Source organism: Octopus sinensis, linkage group LG17 (genome assembly GCF_006345805.1).
Source record: "Octopus sinensis linkage group LG17, ASM634580v1, whole genome shotgun sequence".
Lineage (NCBI taxonomy): Eukaryota > Metazoa > Mollusca > Cephalopoda > Octopoda > Octopodidae > Octopus > Octopus sinensis.
Window position 1 is genome coordinate 2,219,430 of NC_043013.1, and position 23,968 is coordinate 2,243,397.

Here is a 23,968-nt window from a genome sequence, read left to right on the forward strand (position 1 = left end):
TGTGATTGAGAAGCAAACTTCTTAACACACAGTCATGCTTGTGTGTGTGTGTGTGTGTGTGTGTGTGTGTGTGTCTGTACATGATGTCACTTGCAGTTATTCTTCTAATACACAAAACACTTACATCTTTAGATCTTCATAATTCAATACGGACAATTGAAGTATGTTTTCTATTTCACTGAGATCCTGGAGACAAAAAAAAAATTTAACAAGTTTAGATTATTTACATGCTGATGGAATATTTTAATTGCCTGATAGATGGGCAAAGGTCATTCATAATAATAGAAATTATTTCATTGGATAAAATTTATTGGAAGGTCAAAGTATTTATATTCCTTTTTGCATATTAAAATCATTCAGATCTTTCCAGACAACCTAATACATATATTTATATATATATATATATTTATATATATATATATATATATATATATATATTGGCCTACTCACTTAGCCAGCAGGGTGGCGTCATTTGAAGGCTAAAACAATGCGAAGCGCATTGTGACCAGCGATGTGTAGCAACATCTGATAGCCTGGTTGATCACGAGAAATCATGAGAAGTATATCATCGTCATCATCATCCTCATCGTTTAACGTCCGCTTTCCATGCTAGCATGGGTTGGACAGTTCAACTGGGGTCTGGGGAGCCCAAAGGCTGCACCAGGACAGTCAGATCTGGCAGTGTTTCTACAGCTGGATGCCCTTCCTAACGCCAACCACTCTGAGAGTGTAGTGGATGATTTTATGTGCCACCGACACAGGTGCCAGACGAGGCTGGCGAACGGCCACGCTCGGATGGTGTTTGTTACGTGCCCACAGCACGGAGGCCAGTCGATGCGGTACTGGCTACGGCCACGTTCGGATGGTTTTTTTATTTGCCACCGGCACTGGTACCACAAAGATACAAATTCCATTGATGTTCATCTATTTTGATTTGGTTTGATTTTCACTTGCCTCAACAGGTCTTCACAAGTGTCACAAGAAGGAAGGTATGCACAGGTGGACTGACTACGTCCCAGGTAGGGGCCACTGGTTATGGCCTCAAAGGAAACAGAGAATAAACATAGAATATTCACTTTTTAATCCTTGTGCAGTCATGCATAGAGTTATACATATACAGACACACATGTAAGCATATACAAATACTGACACAAGCATAGACATCCACAACTTATATACATACCCTTTCCCAATGATTACACACACACACACACACACACAGGTCTGGAGCAAGGAGGGGGAGAAATAATGTTTGTGTTTGTGTTCTGATGGTGAGAGGTAATGAAAGGAAGATTTTTTTGACGTATTTTGGCTGTGGGTGTTTTTGTTGTTATTTTTTTGATTCCTGTTGCTGAATGCAGTGTTCTTGGAAAGGGTTCCAGTAGATGAGCAGTTAAGGGACAATAGCACAGCTTTTCACTCAGGGCAACTGAGGGAGATACTCAAAAGATGGAACATGAGATGTTTCTTCAGAGGTGCCTACATGCCCAGTGGAAATGGGATTGTGGAACAACGCTCTCACACAATCAAAGCCATGGCTGAGAGGGGATGAATCTCCTCCATGAAGGCAGTCTTCTGGTACAACATTGACTGAAGAGTCAATCCTGCAAAGAGTCATATTCCAGTATGAATGGAGAGACCCAAGCTTGGTACTGCAGCAGCCAAAAGCAGAAGGGGTTGCATCTATTCAGATCAGTGCACAATGCAGTGATGAGAAAAGAAGGGGAACCGCAATCAGTACCCAGAATGATTTATTAGTGGATGGAATGCCATGTCACATTTTGGAGATTTGGAGGGTTGTTAGCTCTTCTGGTGACAAAGGAGAGGGAGAAACTGGCCCCATGACCCTGCAAAGGTTACAAAGGGAACATCACCCACATAGGCGGATAGGCAATTTCAAAATGGAATAGGGGACCAGTGATCTTTAGATCAGGGTGGGGTAGAAGAATGAAGGGAGGCAGGGAGGGAAAATTAATGACATGACCAGAAGTGAGGGGAAGTGATGTCACATCAAGAAGTGGGGTGTGACGTCACATCAAGAAGCCTCTTTCTTTGCCAGGGCACTGAGCACAACAGACATTTTGAGGCAATCATTTTAGGGGAGTAGTTCTTTCTGGCTAGAAGCTCATGCACAGTGCTTGTGTGAGTATGACTATTGAATTCTGCTGGTTCTGGTGACCTGAAGTTTGGATATACTGTTGCTAATTGTATGTCAAGGTTAGAGCAACCTTATTTGTGCCTTACAATTACAATCTGTACACACTAATGATCTAAATAATATCAGGATTCATTGATTCTGAGCAGGAGTGGAGTTCTCAGATACATGATGCTAGTATCAAAGCTTTTTTTTTAATGAGGGCTAGGATATACAACATTGATGCCTGCACCTTGCATTGTGTTCTTTGCTGGGTTGGCCATGTGATTTGGATGTTGAGTAACTAGCTCCCAAAAATGGTCCTCTCAGCAAGATCAAGGCTAGAGTTTAACAATCATCTCAAACATTTTCTCATTTTATGCAGTATCCCTCTCAATCAGTTGGAGACTCCAGCTGTTAACCAAATGGCATGGAAATCCATGTGTGATGCTGGAGTAGAATACTTTGAAACTGAATGCATGAAACTGCATGAAGAGAGGAAGAGACATTGTCATCAATCCTTTGTAGCTGTTGTTCAGGGTCTCTTTCAGGCCCTCAGTGTCACAGATCTGCCTATCTCATATGGGCCTTGTCAACCATGTCCGCTCCCATGAGAAACAATGTGTTGGAAGTGGGGTGGGGGTGGGGTAATGAATGTCTTGGATCAATGCTGTCATCACCTTTGAAGAGCCGCCATAAGCAAGGTAAAGATTAAAAAACCAAAAACTTTAATTCACTGATATATTTTAAATGTAGAGTCTCCGCATATTGGTAGATTAAGGAGGAAAGTATAATTATTATAAAAAGAGTAATTAATACTAATTTGTTGGGCCTTAAAAAAAACCTTTTAATGGAGGAAATGAAAGCATATCTTGAAAGTCATTTTTCTGTGTAGCTTCCAAATAACAAAGACTAACTAGAGCACAAATTAAGCCCAAAGACAAGTGGAAACACTTTTGTGTGTTCAACTTAACTGAGCATTGAAACTGAGTTGGTGAAAGAAACATGACCAGAGGTAAAAATCAAACTCCATTCACAAAGTAGACCAATGGTCATTATAACCTGTCAACAAACTTCATCCAAATGTTTATGATTTTAATACTGGATTAACTATATTTCATCGAAATTTCTGGTTAGGAACGGAAAATATAGAGAAAGTTTTTCAGGACTTAATAACCATTGTAATCATTGGATAAAAGGCTTAGTGGCCTTTATTCTGGTGCTTTATGATCTGAGTTCAAATGCTGCCAGAGTCAACTTTGCTTTTCATCTATTTGGGGTTGATAAAACAAATACCAGTCAAGCATTGGGGTCAATGTAATTGACTTTGCGTCCTCTTAAAAATAACTGACCTTATACCAAAATTAGAAAGAACTAACCTGGGATTCCTCTTCTAATGTAACAAGTCTTGAAGTGAACTCTTCAATTAAAACAAAACCTTGGTCAATTTCAAATTGTTTGACTTTTCTAGTCTTGTAAAACTCTTCCATATCAAACTGGAGTTTGGTGAGTTCTCTGTTGAAGCTATGAAGTTTCTGTGAAAATAACAAAAAATTAACAATTATTACAGTATGCAAGTTCATGGGCCACAATTTGCAACAGTCACTAAATTATACAAGTTTATGAGCTGTAATTAATGACAACTACTACAAATTTATGATAGGCTATAGTTAACGAATAGTTACTAAGATACACAATTAATCAATGACAGTCACTTCATTATACAAGTTTATGGGCCATAATTAATGACAATTACTGTAATATGCAGATTTAAGGGTTATAGTACACTAATATACTGGTAAATAAAACTGTATATATAGAATTATGATGATTGCTGCATTATACAAGTTTATTGGTTGTAATTAATGATGGTTACTACCAGTGGTGGTTTGTAGTTAAAATTAGTTGAAGTGCTGCTTCAGAAAAGTTTTAGCTGTGGTTTTAATATTGTGCAGAAGGAAACAAACATATAAAAAGAAAAATTATGCATAAACTTGATTGGTTTGCATTTTAGCCACAACAGGGTAGTGTGTTTACTTTGTTCACTGAACACTGCCACAAATTCCCCCCTGTTTTATAAAAATCTCCCCTAAATGTGCCCTATTTTCAAATCCTGGCAGCAATACTGAAGCTGGAAGCAGGATAATAATCTAATTCTACACTTTATCACATTCAAGAATACAAACATGTTTTTAAGAACAACACATGCAGAGTCAAAAAGAAACACTACCTTTCACCCAGCATTGTCGTTCACACTATGTTCTCTCTCTCTCTTGCCTGAAGCTTCCTATCTCAGACATGTCAGCATTCACACAACACCCAAACACCACATCGCTGGAAGTGTGAAACGCACAGTTCTACTCAAGGACCTTTGTATTTTTTTCATAAACTAGGGGATGGCTACTGACATTAAGTTTAAGGATTATATAATGTACAAGTATAACGAAAGAATTAAAGAAAAAAGGACTCCTTATATTGAATGTTATCGATAATATAGAGTGGAAATAGGAGACACTGCAGTTCCACAGCTCCTATACATGTGCCGCTACTGGATACTACAATATACAAGTTCATGGGCCAGATTAATCTCCCATATTTTGACGTTGGGGTATAGTATGATTACAACCAGCCTTCCTTCCAATCATACCCCAGTGTCTTAGATAAGAAAAGGATTAATTGAATATCTTAACCATTTAAAGAACTGGAATGCTTTTGATCATAGGCCTGCTCAATCAGGATTGACCTGGAACTATCCCCAAGCTGAGCCAATGAGAAAAACTCTGTGTCATTACTTGAAGTGGGAGAAATTGTAGCCAAATTTTCCTAAAATTACACTCCACCATGTGCATGTGTGTGTGTGTGTGTGTGTGTGTGTGTGTGCAGACACAAGTACCTTGTGATTTTCAGTTACATCCCTTTATGTTCTAAGTTCAAATCTTAGCCAAATCCACTTTGTTATTACTCCTTTTAAGGCTGGTAAAATAAGAACCAAATAATAAAATAATAAATGGGTCAATGTTTTGTGCCTTTCCATCAACTGAAACTAGTAAAAGCATAAAAGAATAGGAATGGTCAACCAAAGATATTTTCTTTGTCCTTTCATAATTTATTTTGATTTTAGAGGTTGTATCAAGAAGTCATTTTGTGGTCTGGGTTCATCCTCAATGTGTGACATCTGGTGCCAGGATCTTCACTGCATTATGGAAACTGTAATGAAAGCCATTAGCAGGTCTATATGTGACTATTTCTGTTCTTAAGTGGCAGACTTGGTTTGATACTTTAGCATTCAGATTACTCTGTCAAATGTAATATATATATTGCCACCATTAGTCTGCAGCATACATTCAGACCATGTTTCCACTTAGTGGATAACTTCTTCCCTCCTCTCACCAGTCTTGGAAACTCTCAGAGTCATCAGTGCTGTCCATCCTCTTCTGACTAAGCCAGTAAAACAAATCCCCCCAAAATATGTCAAGTTTCCATTGATAGGTTTTCTTATAGATGGGATAATGACTACAACCATCATTATTATTTAGCATCCATATTCCATGCAGACAGAGGATGGATTGTTTGAGGTCAGAGAATGGTGTTGAGCTCTAATAACAGTTTTGGTACAGTTTCTATGGCTAGATGCCCTTACTAATACCAACCCCATTGCAGAGTGTACTGAGTACTTTCTTGTGCCACCAGCACTAGTGAGGTCACCAAGCAGCTTACAAGCTGATACCCTTTGACTGGGGTGCATATAGTATTGAAGGAGGTGACTTTATACCAGGTGTTGAGAGGTAACAGTATGATAGAGGGATAGGAACAGGTGTCTTGCAGCAGAGGAGATGCATGGACATCTGAACTGGAAAAGGAAGGAGAGAGAAAATGGTGAGGATGAGGTGTCAGGACATACCCTCAAGGTACAAGAGGATGAATGTGGAGGAGATGGGAAGAGAGAAATAGGTGAGGGGACATGGGGCAGAAGATCAATTAAGTTTACAAGAGTGTGAAGTGAACAACAGATGGTCAGAGATAGATAATATAAATATAAGTGATAAAATAAGTAGCAAACAGTGGAGGGGACAGGAGCATGACCAAGGGTCAAGGCTGCAAATAAGCAGAGTGGGTAATGCATCATAGAGAATGCTTCATGGCATTTGTTTCAACACTCTGCAATCCCCGTTTAAATCTAACCCATGTCAGCTTTGCCTCATACCCTTTGGAAGGTTAAATTAAATAGCAGTCCAAAGCTTGGATCTATTCTCTCTCTCTCTCTCTCTCTCTCTCTCTCTCTCTCTCTCTCTCTCTCTCTCTCTCTCTCTCTCTCTCTCCTCTCTCTCTCTCTCTCTCTCTCTCTCTCTCTCTCTCTCCTCTCTCTCTCTCTCTCTCTCTCTCTCTCTCTCTCTCTCTCTCTCTCTCTCTCTCTCTCCTCTCTCTCTCTCTCTCTCTCTCTCTCTCTCTCTCTCTCTCTCTCTCTCTCTCTCTCTCTCTCTCTCTCTCTCTCTCTCTCTCTCTCTCTCTCTCTCTCTCTCTCTCTCCTCTCTCTCTCTCTCTCTCTCTCTCCTCTCTTCTCTGGAAGAAACTGACCTACACTCAGAGCTGGAGAGGAATGAGCTTCGTATTTAAACTATCCAACATTCACTTTATATCTTGAGGGTATCTCTACAACTCCATTCTGAGTGGAAGACCCAAGGAAGGAAGAAAAACATTGGTATACCTTGTGTAAAGTGTCTATTTATGTAAATAGTATAGAAAACATCAGAGTATAGCAACAACTGGGAGAGTTCAGTTTTGCCACAACCATTACATCTAAATTTCTTCTTCTTTCTGCTACAGACACAAGGCCTAAAATTTTGGGGAAGCAGGCAAGTCAGCTACATCAAACCAAGAGCTCAACTGCTTCTTATTTTATCAACCCCCAAAAAGATGAAAAGCAAAGTCAGCTTGGTAGAATCAGAACTCAGAACATGAAGACAGAAGAAATGCCATTTTGTCTGGCATGCCAACGATTCTGCCAGTTTAAGAGAATTGTCTTTTCTCTTAAATATTTAATCATAAATTTCAAAGCAATATTTACAAGTATCAGGAATTAAGTAGTGAAATATGAAATCAAAATTATAACTGTATCACTTGGACAATATCAAAAGTTACCTCTTTTATATTTAATGATTCTCCAAGAATTATTGGTTCTAGGTTCTGCTTGGCCTGGGAAACCTTTGATTTAATATTGTTCCATCTTAGTGGGATATTTTCATATAAGGAAATAGATTCTGATGGAAGCTGTTGTTCATAATTTCCAAGGATTTCCATAGTTTTCTTTACTATACCAAAGTCATCATGGATCTTGGTTTGAGTTAAGGAAAGCTGTCAAAGAAAGAACAAGTTGCACATTTATTAATGGATTTATTTATTTATTTTCATTCAGTTATTTCCTGCTGATGTCTAATATAATATGTAGAATTTGGGATAATATATTGTGTTACTGGAATAAGTTTTAATTCATTTAGCCATTTTCCCTAACAGCATAAATGTTTCAAATATTGAAATATATATTTTCAACAAGAACATATCTATTTATCTATCTGTCTATCTTTATATATATATATATATATATATATATGAGTATGTGTATATATGTATGTATGTGTGTGTATGTATATATATATATGTGTGTATATATATATATCTGTATATATATGCGTATATATATATATATATATATATAATATATATATATATATGTGTGTATATATGTATGTATGTGTGTGTATGTATATATATATATATATATCTGTATGTGTGTGTATGTATGAGTGTGTGTATATATGTGTGTGTGTGTGTGTGTGTGTGTGTGTGGTGTGTGTGTACGTACTGTAAACAAAGTGAAAATATAATAAAATATTGACAGAAATCATTGGATTTCTTGGTATAAGTTTGATACTTTAAATATTTGCTTTCCATGCTGATAAATGGTTGGAAACAAATATTTGCTTCCTATCCTCATAAATTATGGGAAATAAAGCTAATAACGAAAAAAGTGTTGTTGTTAGAAATCAGAAGAATCAGAAGAGTGGTAGGTCTCCATTCCAATTCCATTAATCAAATATCTTTAATCTTTTATTTGTGAAGTGTCAGACTTGGTTTTTTGCAGAGCTTTTAGTGTTTCGCTATTGTTTAATTTTCATGAAAGGGTTTCGACAATTTAGCAGGAATTCATTAATTTTATGAATCAGTAACGTCTCGAAGCCCTTCTTGACATAAAAATAGCATTGATACAACACAATCAGAGTTCAAAGATAAATCTATCTTGGATTTGTGTAGGCATGGCTGTATGATTAACTAGTTTACATATCAAACAGTAGTCTCGGGTTCAATTCTTATGTGCAGCACATTGGGAAAGTGTCTTCTATCATAGAATTGGATCAACCAATGCTGTATAAGTGATACAGGCTGACAAAACTGTACAAAAGATCATTAAATGAATGCATGCACCCACTCGCATACACACATACAAGAAAAAGAGAGACACAGACACACAGACAGATCTGCAAAACGTTTGCATTATCTGATACAAACCCAACACTTTTAACGTGTCTTTTTTTTACATTATTAAAGCCATTGTGTCTTGTATAAGTCATGAAGTCCTCTCCATTCTTTTACTTTTTTACTTGTTTCAGCCATTTGACTGCGGCCATGCTGGAGCATTGCCTTAAAGGATTTTACTCGAAGAAATTGCCCTCAGGACTTGTTCTTTGTAAACCTAGTACTTATTCTACCATTCTCTTTTGCCAAACCACTAAGTTACAGGGATATAAACACACCAGCATCGGTTGTCAAGCAATGGCAGGTGGGGGACAAACACACACACACACACACACATATACACACACACACACACACACACACCACACACACACACAACACCACCACAAACATACATATATATATATATATAATGATTCTGGGTTCAGTCCCCGCTGCATGGCACCTTGGCCAAGTGTCTCCTACTATAGCCTCGGGCAGACCAAAGCCTTGTGAGTGGATTTGTAAATGGAAACTGAAAGAAGCCTGTTGTATATATATCATCATCATCATCATCGTTTAACGTCCGTTCTCCATGCTAGCATGGGTTGGACGGTTCGACCGGGGATCTGGGAAGCCAGAAGGCTGCACCAGGCTCCAGTCTTATCTGGCAGTGTTTCTACAGCTGGATGCCCTTCCTAACGCCAACCACTCCGTGAGTGTAGTGGGTGCTTTTTACGTGCCACCTGCACAGGTGCCAGGCGAGGCTGGCAACGGCCACGGTCGGATTGGTGTATTTTATGTGCCACCGGCACGGAAGCCAGACGAGGCGGTGCTGGCATCGGCCACGAGTCGGATGGTGCTTTTTACGTACCACCAGACCAGGGATCCTGGCTGGTTCAATTCGATTTCGATTTCGCTTGCCCCAACGTCTTCGCAAGCAAGGGGGTTGGCATGGTGCCTGTTGTATGGTCAGATTGGTGTATTTTACGTGCCAGAGCACGGAGCCAGTGGAGGCGGCGCTGGCATCGGCCACGAGTCGGATAGTGCTTTTTACGTACCACCAGACCAGGGAACCTGGCTAGTTCGATTCGATTTCGCTTGCCCCAACATGTCTTCGCAAGCAAGGGGGTTGGCATGGGTGCCGTCGTACGGTCAGATTGGTGTATTTAACATGCCACCGGCACAGAAGCCAGTGGAGGCGGCGCTGGCATCGGCCACGAGTCGGATAGTGCTTTTTACGTACCACCAGACCAGGGATCCTGGCTGGTTCAATTCGATTTTGACTTCGATTTCGATTTCGCTTGCCCCAACATGTCTTCGCAAGCAAAGGGGGGTTGGCATGGGTGCCTGTTGTCGGATGAGGTTCTATATCGACTTCGCTTGCCCCAACAGGTCTTTGTGTCCAAGGGAGGAAAGGCATTCATAAGTGGGCTGGGCTCACTTGTCCTGCCTGGTCTTCTCACGTACAGAATATTTCCAAAGGTCTCGGTCGCTGGTCATTTCCTCAGTGAGGCCTAAAGTTCGACGGTCGTGCTTCACCACTTCGTCCCAGGTTTTCCTGGGTCTACCTCTTCCACGGGTTCCCTCAACTGCTAAGGATTAGCACTTTCTCACACACCTATCTTCATCCATTCTCGCCACATGACCATACCAGCGCAAACGTCTCTCTTGCACACCACAACTGATGCTTCTTAGGTACAACATTTCTCTCAAGGTACTAACGCTCTGTCAAGTAAGTACACTGACATTACACATCCATCGGAGCATACTGGCTTCATTCCTCACGAGCTTACGCATGTCCTCGGCAGTCACGGCCCATGTTTCACTGCCATGTAGCATGGCTGTTCGTACACACGCATCATACAGTCTGCCTTTTACTCTGAGCGAGAGGCCTTTAGTCACCAGCAGAGGTAAGAGCTCCCTAAACTTTGCCCAGGCTATTCTTATTCTAGCAGTTACACTTTCAGCGCACCCACCCCCACTACTGACTTGGTCACCTAGATAACGGAAGCTATCAACTACTTCTAGTTTTTCCCCTTGGAAAGTGACTGAAGTTATTTTCTGCAGATTTTCGGAGGTTAATGCTCCTGAGCATCTGCCACATACAAAAACTATCTTCCCAGTTAGCCTACCTTTGACATTGCTGCACCTCTTATGTGTCCATAGCTTACACTGGGTACATTCTTATAGAGTTTCTACCTACACACTTTTCTACAGATCGAGCAGGGCCATCTTCCTGAAGACATTTGTGGATTGTCTACCTTCCTACTTATTAGTACTTTGGTTTTAGCTAGGTTGACTCTAAGGCCCCTCGATTCTAAACCCTCCTTCCACACCTGGAACTTCTCCTCCAGCTCTGATAGTGACTCAGCAATAAGAGCAAGGTCGTCAGCATAGAGGAGCTCCCAGGGACAACCTGTCTTGAATTCCTCCGTAATTGCCTGTAGGACTATGATAAATAGGAGGGGGCTGAGTACTGAACCCTGGTGGACCCCAACCTCTACTTTGAATTCTTCTGTGTACATGTTGCTAACCCTAACCTTACTTACGGCATCTCTGTACATGGCTTGCACAGTCCTCACCAGCCATTCATCTATCCCTAGTTTCCTCATTGACCACCAGATAAGGGATCGGGGGACCCTATCAAAAGCTTTCTCCATGTCAACAAAAGCCAGGTACAGGGGCTTATCTTTGGCTAGGTATTTCTCCTGCAGCTGCCTTACCAGGAATATAGCATCCGTGGTACTTTTCCCTTGCACGAACCCAAACTGCATCTCATCCAAACTAACTCTCTCTCTAATTAGTTGGGCTATGACCCTCTCCGTAACCTTCATTACTTGATCCAACAGCTTGATACCTCTGTAATTATTTGTATCTAGGGCATCACCTTTACCTTTGTAGCAGTTGACTAGTATGCTGCTACACCAGTCATTGGGTATGACTCCTTCGTGTATCACCTGGTTGACTATACGGGTGACTAGGTTATAGCCGACACTGCCAGATATTTTGAGCATCTCTGCAGTAATTCCTGATGGGCCGGTGGCTTTCCCTGTCTTCATGCTTCTAATTGCCTTAGCTACCACGGAACTATCAACTCGGATAGCTGGTCCCTCTGTTGGGTCAACATTCGGCAGACTCTCTTTATCCCATTCATTTTATATATATATATATATATATATATATCATCATCATCATCATCATCATCTTCGTTTAACGTCCGTTTTCCATACTAGCATGGGTTGGACGGTTCAACTGGGGTCTGGCAAGCCAGGAGGCTGCGCCAGGCCCAGTCTGATCTGGCAGTGTTTCTACAGCTGGATGCCCTTCCTAACGCCAACCACTCCGAGAGTGTAGTGGGTGCTTTTTATGTGCCACCTGCACAGGGGTCAGACGAGGCTGGCAACGGCCACAATCGGAAGGTGCATTTTACGTGCCACCGGCACGGAGGCCAGTCGGGGTGGGGCTGGCAATGGCCACATTCGGACAGTTCTCTTATGTGCCACCGGCACTGGTATCTCAGCTACAATTTCCATTGATGTTGGGAGATTTCGATTTTGATTTTGATTTTGATTTTGATTTTCACTTGCCTCAACAGGTCTTCACAAGTAGGGTTTGTGTCACAAGAAGGAACGGTATGCATAAGTGGGCTGGCTACGTCCCAGGTAGAGGCCATGGGTTATGGTCTCACTTGTCCTGACACACACACATATATATATATATATTATATATATATATATATATATTATATATATATATATTATATATATATATATGTCTGTGTTTATACGTTTGTGTGTCTGTGTTTGTCCCCTCAACATCGCTTGACAACCGATGCGGGTGTGTTTACGTCCCCGTAACTTAGCAGTTTGGCAAAAGAGACCGACAGAATAAGTACTAGGCTTACAAAGTTATAGGTCCTGGGGTCGATTTGCTTGACTAAAGACGGTGCTCTAGCATGGCCTCAGTCAAATGACTGAAACAAGTAAATGAGTAAAAGACATATATACACACACAATAAACTAATTAACTAACTAACTAACTAACTAACTAACAATGGGTTTATCATTTCTTTAATGACAATAGTTAGTTTTAATTTCCTCAAGCCTTTGATCTTCAATTTAACACTAATTTTCTCTACAAGGCTTTCCACTGATCCTAAAAACAAACCTTCTACTCAAAAATTATTAATCTTTTCAGCTTCCTTATGTTTTGTTCCCTTCATCATCAACAGCCTTTAGTCCCCTATTGTGAATAACACTTAACCCATTAGCATTTAAACTGGCTATACCTGGCCAAAATATTCTACCTGTTTTATGTTCAAACTGACCAGATCTGGCTTCTCACACTTACCCTGCATTGTCTTTCTAAAAATAAACAATCACATCATCAAATTCTTGAATCTACAAGATAATGCAGGATTAATTCAAACAATGTGAATTAATAAGGATTACTTTTGACAGAATAATCTGAATGCTAAAGGGTTGAGTCCCCTGCATGAACATGCCCATATAAGTGGTAAGAAGTTTGCTTCCCAACCACATGTTTCTGGGTTCAATCTCATTGCGTGGCACCTTGGGCACATGTCTTTCACTATCACCTCAGACTGATCAAAACCTTGCAAGCAGATTTGGTAGACAGAAACTGAAAGAAGCCCATTGTGTATGTGTGTGTGTGTTTGCATGTGTGTGCATGAGTGTGCATGTGTGTGAGTGTGTGTGTATGAGTGTGTGAGTGTGTGTGTGTGTGTGTGTGTGTGTGTGTGTGTGTGCGCATGTGTGCGTAAGTGTGTGAATGTGTGTGTGCGAGTGTGTATGTGTTCGCATGCGTGTATGTGCATGTGTGTGTGCATGTGCGTGAGTGTGTGAGTGTGTGTGTGTGTGTGTGTGCATGTGAATGTCCCACCACTGCTTGACAGCATACAGTTATTACAATTAAATATTTCACCAATCATTAGTTGGTTTGTGTGGTTCAGACATAATTGATGAAACCTATCCTTAAAAATTGAATTTAAATCCAGACCATCAATAAATTTATTGACTAAAGGAACAGTTTCAAATTCGTTTCCAACCTCAGAATATAGAAATGGATGAAATGCCGCTAAGCATTTTACCCAGCATGCTAATAATACTGTCATCTTGCTACCCTAACTAGCATCTGTAATATTAATATTACCACATATGCTCTTTAAACTTTTAAATTAATACGATCTCAGTAACACACATTTGTATAACTACCCTTAAGTATATATAAAGCCCATTAATCTTCTTCCACCTTATCTGTAACTCTTTAAGCATTCGTTTTATCAACTTTCTTTCTCCTTCTGAGATTACCTTACCTTCTTAGAATCTGGTAGTGTAAAATAAAAGCAGTCTGCATTTTACCATGTGACATCGTTTCGTCTCTCATAACCATACTGTTTAAGGCCATTGAATGTATATTCCAAACTGCTGATCTAACCACAAAATTTTCCCTTTTGACCAGTCAATAACTCCGTATACCAGAAGCCAGCAAGTGTATGGGGTCATCAGGAGAGAATGCGTGCCGTTTCGGGGCCTACATCTCAATGGCATCAATGCGCATCAGCACCCCTCACTGATATGAGGCCCTGCTTGCTAGATCAGCTGATTATCAAATAAAGCTCACTATCCTTCTAGCCATCATTATATAATCATTGTTTAATGTCCACTTTCCATGCTGGCATGGCTTAGATGGTCTGACAGAAAATAGCAGGCCAAAGAACTGTACCAGGCTGTATTATCTGTTTTGGCACAGTTTCAGTGACATCCACCCCATATCAACCACTTTAGAGAGTAAACTGAATGCTTTTTACATGGCATCAACACAGGTGGGAGTCACATAGTAATTTGCAAGATAAAGACCCCTGGCTGGTCAGGGCAGTAGTACTGAAGGAGGTGGTCTTGTGCCAGGTGAGAGGCTAAAGTGTAATAGAGGGATAGAAAATAGTATCAAGCTATACTTGGCCACTTCAGTCGGAAAAGAAAGGAGAGGAAAGAAAGCTAGGGTTAGAGAGAAAGGTAGAGAGACAGACATAGTGAGAGAGATAGAGAGACAGACATAACAAGAGAGATGTGTTGGGACATACCCTCAAGGTACAGCTAGGGTGAATCTAAGTGGTACAGAGGATTGGGCAGGGGAGATAGAGAGGGGGTGTTTCATAAGAGTATGAGGGAAGGTGGTTAGAGATGGAGAAGAGATGACTGTACCAAGTGATGGTGAAAGATATAAGAGTGGTTCAGTGGGAGACAAACAATTGGTAATGCTAAGATTGTATCCCAGGAACTTATGATTGAAACTTTAAATCACCATACTGTGCAGAATATTACTTATGTTATTAATTACAGAAGAGGAGTCACAGAATTGTTTCAGATGGATAAAGTCCAAAGATTTTCAATCGACCTAAATGAAAGAGATGACATTCGACTCTACTCAGGTAGAATGAAACCCATCGTTATCAATAATTAGATTTAATGACATCAAAATCTCTTAGAATATTGTTTCATTTATATCTCTACTAGCAGCATAGCATGGCATTGCCCGGGTATGTAAGAGCCCCTGGAGCAGACATGATGCTCGCTGTGAATTAAAAAAAAATTCCTGCCAATTTGAGAAAGATATTATCGAAAATATGTCATCTTGAATTTGAACGCGATTTCCCAAAATGGCATGATTTTATCGATTTTTTCTGATGGTAAGGTATTGCATGGAAAACTAACGTCAGAATTAAGTTTCTTAGGGTAACATTAAGCTTCACCATGAGTTTGGTGAAAATCGATTGCAAGTTGCGAAAACTACAACAGAAAATGTGTTGCAAATAAAAAGCTTAGATTCTCGACCCCATGTCGAATCTATCGATTTTTTTCAGAACTGGGGGAATTTTTCAAAATTTTCGCTTCGTTAGTTTTGAATTATGACATTGGGCTATGTGTGTGTCAAGTTTCATTAAAATCGGTTGAAAACCGTGGTCGGGGTGAGGGTACAACCTGACAGACACACAGACAGACAAACTGCCGTTTATATATAGAGAAGATTAATATGTTAGCTTTAAATACTTTTGAGACATTTCCAATGAATTTATGATGGAAAAATATATTTTAAATAAAATGAAATCAAACAAAAGAACAATTTTATCCTCAAACCTGATTAGAAAGCTTTATAAACCTGGTGAAAGAATTCACATTTTTCTCACTACCAAATATTTCTTCAATCTCATCTTCAAATCTTTTGACATCTTCGTCAACTTCTTTAAGGGCACAAGTAACCTGGAAACAGAAGGATAAAGTCCTTCATCAAAATCTTCATTATTATTTCACTCTTCAAACTCTTATCGATATCATTATGATCCCTAAGACCACCACAGCCACCTCCAGTGCATATACATTGACTTACGTTCCTATTACCCAGCCACTTTCTCACTTCACAGTTCATCAATGATGCAAGCAAACATTGCTTATCTAATAAATCATCTGCAGTTAATTCCTTTCCTTCTTCCACAGATCTTTCATATTTAGTATCCATCTTCTCATTACAATGCAACATCACAATTCATAAACTTCAGAGAAATTGTGAACATCTCCATTCCACTTTTCTACTTTAGCTACTATACTTTTACTTAATTAATCAAGACCAAGGTTAATTAAACCATCCGGAAAACGTCTATTAAATATATTAAATCTATCGAGCTATTTGAACTGTTCATGAGCTTCGGTTAATGTATGCTCTTCTTACTAACAATTTCTCTTCATCTAACTCATCTGAAGATCTTAACCCCTATTAATCACATTCATCATCATCACAGTCATTTAATGCTTATTTTCCCTATGCTTGCATGGTTCAGACAGAATTTGTTGAGGTAGATTTTCTACAACCAAATGTCCTTCTTGTCACCAACCTTCATCTGTTTCCAAGCAATGTAATATTTTTCCCTATCTAGACACATCTTTTCAGATGACTAGAAATGAAAACCCCTACTCATTTCAAACCATCATGCACACACACACACAATGGACTTCTTTCAGTTTCTGTCTACCAAATCCACTCAAAAGTCTTCAGCTATAGAAGAAGACACTAGACAGTGTGAACTCAGTGCAATCAACAGGTACACATAAGATATACTAAAATATCTGGCACCAGTGTGGCAGTGTAGTTAAGAAGCTGGCTTCCCAACCATGTGGTCTTGGGTTCAGTCCAACTGCACAGCACCTTGGGCAAAAGCCTTCTACAATAACACTGGACTGATGAGAATCTAGTGTGTGGATTTGCACACAGAAACTGAAAACTGAAAGAAGCTCATCATAGAGGACTTTGTTCTGTCTTGCAAGTTATTTGGTGACCCCACTGATGCTGGTGCCATGAAGAAAAGCACCCAATATACTCTGTGATGTAGTTCACATTAGGAAGGGCCTCCAGCCATAGAAACCATGCCAAAACAGACAATAGAGCTTGGTTCAGCCCTCTGGCTCACCAGCTCTTGTCCAACTATCCAGTCCATGCCAGCATGGAAGACAGACATTTAATGATGGTGATGTGTGTGTGTATGTGTATACACATTATATATATATATTCAGACCCCCTTCAGTCACGAATGACCGTGGGATTGAACCTAGAAAGTTACCCTCCTAGGCACAAGTCTGGGCAAGGTTGTTTATGGAAGACCAGCAGTCGCCCATGCATACTGGTCTCCCCTCTCCACATCACCGATGTTATTCAAGGGAAAGGCAAAGGCCGATACAGCATGGTATCAGTGACGTTGCAACTCATTTCTGCAGCTGAGTGAACTGGAGCAACATGAAATAAAGTGTCTTGCTCAAGAACACAATATGCAGCCCGGTCCTGGATTCGAACTCACAACCTCACACTCGTAAGCTTGACACTCTAACCACTGAGTCATGCGCCTTCACACGCACATGCACACACACACACACACACACACACACACACACACACACACACACACACACACACATATATATATATGTATGTATACAGTGTACTGTTCCATGATAGAAAGTTCAACAAAAACAAATACTCCATCTGGTGAAAGATAAATATTATTTGAAAGACACGATACATATTTTTGTGTGCTGCTAATAGTTTCATGTGTTGAGAAATACCTCAAATATATTCATCAGGCACAAACCATATATCATAATGAACTGAAATATACATAAACGTGTGTGTTTGCATGTACCCTTGTCTTGACATCACGGTTGTAAATGAGGATCGCTAACATACAAGCAGTGTTGTTCATTTCTAGGGTTTTGTGAAAAGCATGCCTTACCACGGGGAAATATTACCTTGCTTGGAAACTGGTGACCATTAGCAACAATAAGGGTGCTTGGCTGTAGAAACCCTGTCATAACAAACCCATGTGAGCATAGAAAAGCAGATGTTAAATGATGATGATGATGATGGTAGTGATGGTGGTGATGATGATGATGATGGTAGTGATGGTGGTGATGATGATGATGATGATGATGATGATGATGATGATGATGATGATGATGATGATGTGATGGTGATGGTGTTGGTCGTGGTAGTGACGATGACGATGACAATGATGATGGTGATTATCATTGCCTTCAAATATAAATGAATATCCTGGAATCCTTCATCTATCTCCATATCTCATCTTAATCTTAGTGAAAGTAGAGTATAGTAATTTCACATACCTGATATTAATTACATCAATTAGCAATATAAACAGTAGTATACACCTGGCTAGCACAGCTCAGACTAATATTGGTCAGTAAGTTCCTATTAAACATTGTCACAACCAGAGTAACAATTATGGTTAACATAGCACCAATCATTGTTATATTCTTACTTACATAACAACAGTGGAAATGACAGTCATCTGCATATTTCTTGTTAACAGAACAATATTTTAGAGTAATAATTTTCAATAAACATAATTTAATATAATAACATTTAGACCTAAGGTTGGCAAAGTAGAAAGTATTGATACTTGGGTGTCTATGCAGCTATCCAGGAGTTGATTAACACCAGAAATGATTTTGAGCATTAAAGGTGCTGAATATGAAAGAGTACAGTTAATTTATGGCTAAAACTAATTAATTTCTAGCAAATAACTAGTATTCACCAAATATGTATTTCACCATTCCAAGGTGACATTGAACCTCTGGAGATTTTCCAGCCGACTAATAATAAAAATAAACCAAACAACACTATTATTCTACTCACTTGCTGAGACAGGGATCTCGTTAACGTTAACATCTTCTTACTATACATTATATCGACTGTCTGCTTGATTGATTCCATGTTGATCCGGATCCAGCCAATATCCACAAAATCAGGAACATTATGAAGTGTCTGTTTTATTTCCTGCCAAGAGAAGGTTTAAACAACAACAAAAAATGTCAGTGTTAATATGTCTGTATTTTATTTCAGTACAAAAAGTGACGGCCATTAAAACTAAGCTCAAATATTAAGTGTTTGACTATTTTATTCAGGAGACTTCTAACTTGACTTTTGATCCCACTTCCATATTTCATTCTAAGAATTTCTTTTTTTTTTTTTCTGCCTATAAGAGCAGGCATGGTTGTGTGGTAAGAAGCTTGTTTTCCAATCACATCATTCAGAGTTCAGTCCCATTGCGTGGAACCTTGGGCAGTGACTTTAACAAGTATTCCACGTTATAAATATATTCTTACCTTATACTTTTCACCTTTAGCATCTAATTCTTCCAAATTCTTTGAATTTAGCAAATCCTTGGAAGTCAAAGCTTTATCTTCATCCATCTCTCCATCAGGTTCTTGTTTAATATTTCTGTTAATAAATAAAAAAAACATGCTTTACATTATTTGCAATTGATGGATATTTGTCCTCATCTTGCTTGTTGTTAACACAACATTTCAGCCTTCATCAAGTGTCTTGCAGAAATTTCGAACCTGGGTTCTCATTCCTTCAATGTTGTTATTATCATTATTATTATTATTATTCAGGTCACTGCCTGGAATCGAACTCGGAATATTGGGGTTAGTAGCCTGCGCTCTTAACCACTACGCCATATGCCCGTGGGCAATAATGGAGTGAATTTTAAGGCTTATAAATCTAATATTCTCCTATCCTTCCTTAATACCGGTTCCCATATGTTATTCATATCTGCACTCAGTCTGCTTAGGAGGTTGTTGTGTCCTAGCATATGTGCTGCTGCTTTTAGTTTTTCTATCTTCCATGGGTGTTCTCTGTCTATTATTTTAACTTCATCCCACAGGGCGAGGTGGTCTCCATTTTTCCATTCCTGTTGTTAATTTGGGGTCCTAGTCCGTTTATGAGGATAGCTTCCTTAATTCTTGGATTACCCAAATTTTTTTCATTGGCCTCAATTGTGACTGTTATATATATACATACACACACACACACACACACACATATATATATATATATATATATATATATATATATATATATATATATATATATATAGGGTCTTTTTTCGTACCGTTTTTCAGATGGCCAGATAACTGAAGAGATGGTGGTGTGGATTTCCACCTCGGCATCCGAAACTCAGAGTTTTATTTTGGCTACTGAGTAATTGTCACATATTATTTTTACAGATAAATTCCTCTATTTACATAATATTGAGGTCTCTTTCTTTCTTTTATTATCTTACCGTTTTTACCAATATATATATATGGTGTATACAAGGTCTGGTTAAAAGGAACTGGTCTTTTGAGCCAATGCCACAAACAAGCCAATCAGGTGTGCTCATAATTAAAGTGGCACATTAGTTATTCCTTAATTAACATTTGTTACACTGAACTCATGTTAGTGAAGTTAGCTGTTTGCCTCAACTTAAACAAAAAAGTGTACCCCCCCTGTCCTTCTTTCCAATTCTCTCTCTCTCTCTCTTTCTCCTTCACACATACATACTCATCATCTAACAAAATTCATATTTTCCATATTTACTCACAGTTCTCTGTTAGTTGATGCCTTGCACAAAATCACATCCAGATCTTCACATTCACTTTCTTGTGTCCACAGGTAACTATAAGGTTCAAATCGGCTGCTAACTTCCTGCAACAGAAACAATTATGGAGTTATTCACCTCAATTCTATTAGATTCTAATTAACTTTGGCACAAGCACACCACAGCACAGAGTGGGGGTGGGTATAGTCAATTACAGTTCTGGATAAAAGACAAAGATAACTAGTGTGAGAATTTCAGATCAGAACGTAAAGCAGCCATAACTAAATTCTACAAGACACAGGCATGTGTGTGTGTGGTTAAGAAAATGACTTTGCAACCATGTGGTTCCAGGTTCAGTACCATTCTGTAGCCTTCTACAATAGTCCTAGGTTGACCAATGCCTCATGAGTGAATTTGATGGGCAGAAAATGTGTGGAAGTCTATTGTATGTGTGTGTGTATCATCATCATTTAGCGTCCGTTTTCCATGCTAGCATGGGTTGGACGGTTCAACTGGGGTCTGTGAAGCTGGAAGGCTTCATCAGTGTGTATGTGTGTATTTAAAAGAATTTGTGGAAATTATTTGATATAGTTTTACTAAGTATAAAAATGATCTTTTTAAAAATTATATTTTTAAAACAAGTTATAAATTCTTTATCAGAACACCACTAACCTTTTTGGAAGAGGTTTCTTCCTAGTGTTTGTGTGAGCGCTTTCAATTATCTTTTCAAATACATGTGTTCTTGGATAATGTATGATACTTATAGACATAATTTTGGTTCCAAATTTTGGCACAACACCAGCTATTTTGGAGGTAGGATGTAAGTCGATTACATCAACCCCAGTGTTCAACTGGTACTTATTTTATTGACCCAAAAAAGGATGAAAGGTAAAGTCTACCTTGACAGAATTTCAACTAAGAATGTAAAGTCAGATGAAATACTACTAGGCATTTTGCAGAGCGTGCTAACCATTCTGCCTTATATGATTACTAATGTTGGTTCCAAATTTTGACACAAGGCTAGGAAATTTAGAGGATGGGGGTAAATCGATTACATCAACCCCAGTATGCAACTGGTAATATTTTATAAATTGTGAAAGAATGAAAGGCAAAGTCAACCTCAGTAGAATTTGAACTTACAACAAAGACACCTGAAATGCCACTAACAGTTCCACCAGTTCCCCACCTTAATATTACTACTAATATTAACTTCTAACATATACACAAGGCCTCAGGTTTTGAGGTACTTCAGTACTTGACTGGTGCTTATTTTGTCAACCTCACCCAACTTCACAATATTTCAAGGCTTCAAGGAGCAACTGATCTTTCTTCATAAATTACAAGCAATTCTTGATGCAATTAATTTATTTTAATGAACATCTTTCCAAATATCATTCTTAGTACTTGTATTTAAATATCATTTCAAATATCATTCTATCATAAATCAAATTATTAATTATCTTTTTAATAGGTTAATTGAGATAATCAATAATACAGCTACGAAAGTACATCTACTTTGGACAAATACTCTAAATCCGTAACAGTTATTGATTCAATTCAACTTTGATGGTGTCCTTCTCTTTACTCCTTATTTTTCAATGACATTTCATGGCTGGTTTTGTGGTTTATTTGTTATTAAAAGATGGAAGTCCAATTAATCACCTTTCCAACTTTGTCCTCCTAAAATGCAAAACCTATATAACTGAAAGAGTTCTGTGAATGCACTTTCTTCCTTTCTTTATGGTAGTAGAATTATCATAACAGAAGCATTAGCGTAGCAGCTGTTTGTAAGAAGAATATTAATTGCAGGTTTGACTCTCAATTCTACATCTCATAACTGGATTCTTAGAATATTTGTTGTGTACAGGCACTGAAACAACATGTATACACTAAGGTAAATTTAAGGGGCTGATGTTCAAAAATTAAGCATCTCATGACTTGTTTTTAAATTTAAAATTAACATTTGAGGTGAAATATTTTCTAACTCTGAAGAAGGAAACAATCCAGCAGTTGTGGGTTATACGTGAGATATCCTTTAGATGTTAGCAAGGATTACTAGAACCAGAATTATGAAGATTTGGCCCTTTTAAATCTCTGACATTATGCTATTATATACTCACTCCTGTTGCAAAATACTTCTGGAATGTTAAGCTCTAAACCATTAATCTAATAATCCTACCTTTACACTTATACTAAATTCCAAGATATTTTGCAAAGTGGACCGTGATGGCTTTCAAGACTTGTTGGGGTGTATTTCTTAAAGCTATAAGAGACACATCGACTATTAATGGACTCCCCTCCTTGGCCCTTTCAACTCCAGGCCTCAGACTGATGTACCAACTATATTTGTAGATTCTCCTGACAGGACTACAATTAAATTTTGTAACTTAACAGTTCAGCAAAAGAGACTGACTGAATAAGTGTCAGGCTTAAAAATAAAATGTAGTGGGGTCAATTCATTCATCTAAAATTCTTGAAAGCAGTGTCCCAGAATGGCTGAAGTCGAATGACTGAAACAAGTAAAAGATACAGATTCCAGTCACTTCCATAGCCACCCTCCTATACTCACCTCTCATGAATGAGATTCTGTTATTACCAAAGTAAGTTGAGGAGAATTTAAAAGAAGCTTCATCTCCCAATGAAATCTCTACTTACAGATTCTGCTGTCACTTACCTGGCATCTGCTCACCACATCTTCAACACATTTGCCAATTTCTAATACTAAGTTCTGAATTTCTACATCATTTTCAATAAAGTTTTGGTAATTTCCCTGAAAGTAAAAAATGAAAATTTTTCAAACAGTTAATCGTAATTGCCAATAAATTATTAGCAACTGTTTGCCTAATAAAAAAAAAAGAAAAAAAATTATGTATTCACAAAATAACTGTTTTGGCTACAATGGTATCAAAGGAAACTAATTGTAATCTAATTTTATGTTTACTCATTTTCTTCATTAAATGTTAGCATTTTATATGAAATAGTCAAACATATCATTACACTTAGTTTGTATGTCTGGGTAGTCATGGCCGGAATGACTACGTCCATTTAATAAACGTTATCTTTCTCTGTCTCTTTACTTGTTATGATTTATTTACTTTACAAGTTCTATTTATAAGCACACACACACATGCATACGCACTCGCAAAATTAACAAAATAGAGAATGTGTGGAGGTATGCTCTCTTTTACTTGCTTCACTCCTTTGACTGCGGCCATGCTGGAGCACCGCCTTTAATTGAGCAACTCGACCCCAGGACTTATTCTTTTGTAAGCCCAGTACTTATTCTATCGGTCTCTTTTGCCGAACCGCTAAGCAACGGGGGCATAAGCACACCAGCATCGGTTGTCAAGCAATGCTAGGAGGACAAACAC

The 23,968-nt window shown here is 38.6% G+C and overlaps 2 protein-coding genes across 2 annotated transcripts in view; both read right to left on the reverse strand.

Annotated features, from left to right (window-relative positions):
* LOC115221005 (dynein beta chain, ciliary-like) overlaps positions 1–16,183 on the reverse strand; it is a 198,543-nt gene extending 182,360 nt beyond the window's left edge. The window contains exons 1-5 of the mRNA XM_036510277.1: positions 16,055–16,183; positions 15,805–15,927; positions 7,274–7,486; positions 3,514–3,669; positions 125–186 (exon numbers count right to left, since the gene is read on the reverse strand). Of these exons, the coding sequence (XP_036366170.1) occupies positions 125–186; positions 3,514–3,669; positions 7,274–7,486; positions 15,805–15,927; positions 16,055–16,183 (683 nt within the window). The remainder of the gene's footprint in view (positions 1–124; positions 187–3,513; positions 3,670–7,273; positions 7,487–15,804; positions 15,928–16,054) is intronic.
* A 2,168-nt stretch (positions 16,184–18,351) lies between these two features.
* LOC118766685 (dynein beta chain, flagellar outer arm-like) overlaps positions 18,352–23,968 on the reverse strand; it is a 79,232-nt gene continuing 73,615 nt past the window's right edge. Inside the window, exons 20-24 of the mRNA XM_036510278.1 lie at positions 23,272–23,367; positions 20,601–20,704; positions 19,339–19,453; positions 18,869–19,009; positions 18,352–18,531 (exon numbers count right to left, since the gene is read on the reverse strand). Of these exons, the coding sequence (XP_036366171.1) occupies positions 18,352–18,531; positions 18,869–19,009; positions 19,339–19,453; positions 20,601–20,704; positions 23,272–23,367 (636 nt within the window). The remainder of the gene's footprint in view (positions 18,532–18,868; positions 19,010–19,338; positions 19,454–20,600; positions 20,705–23,271; positions 23,368–23,968) is intronic.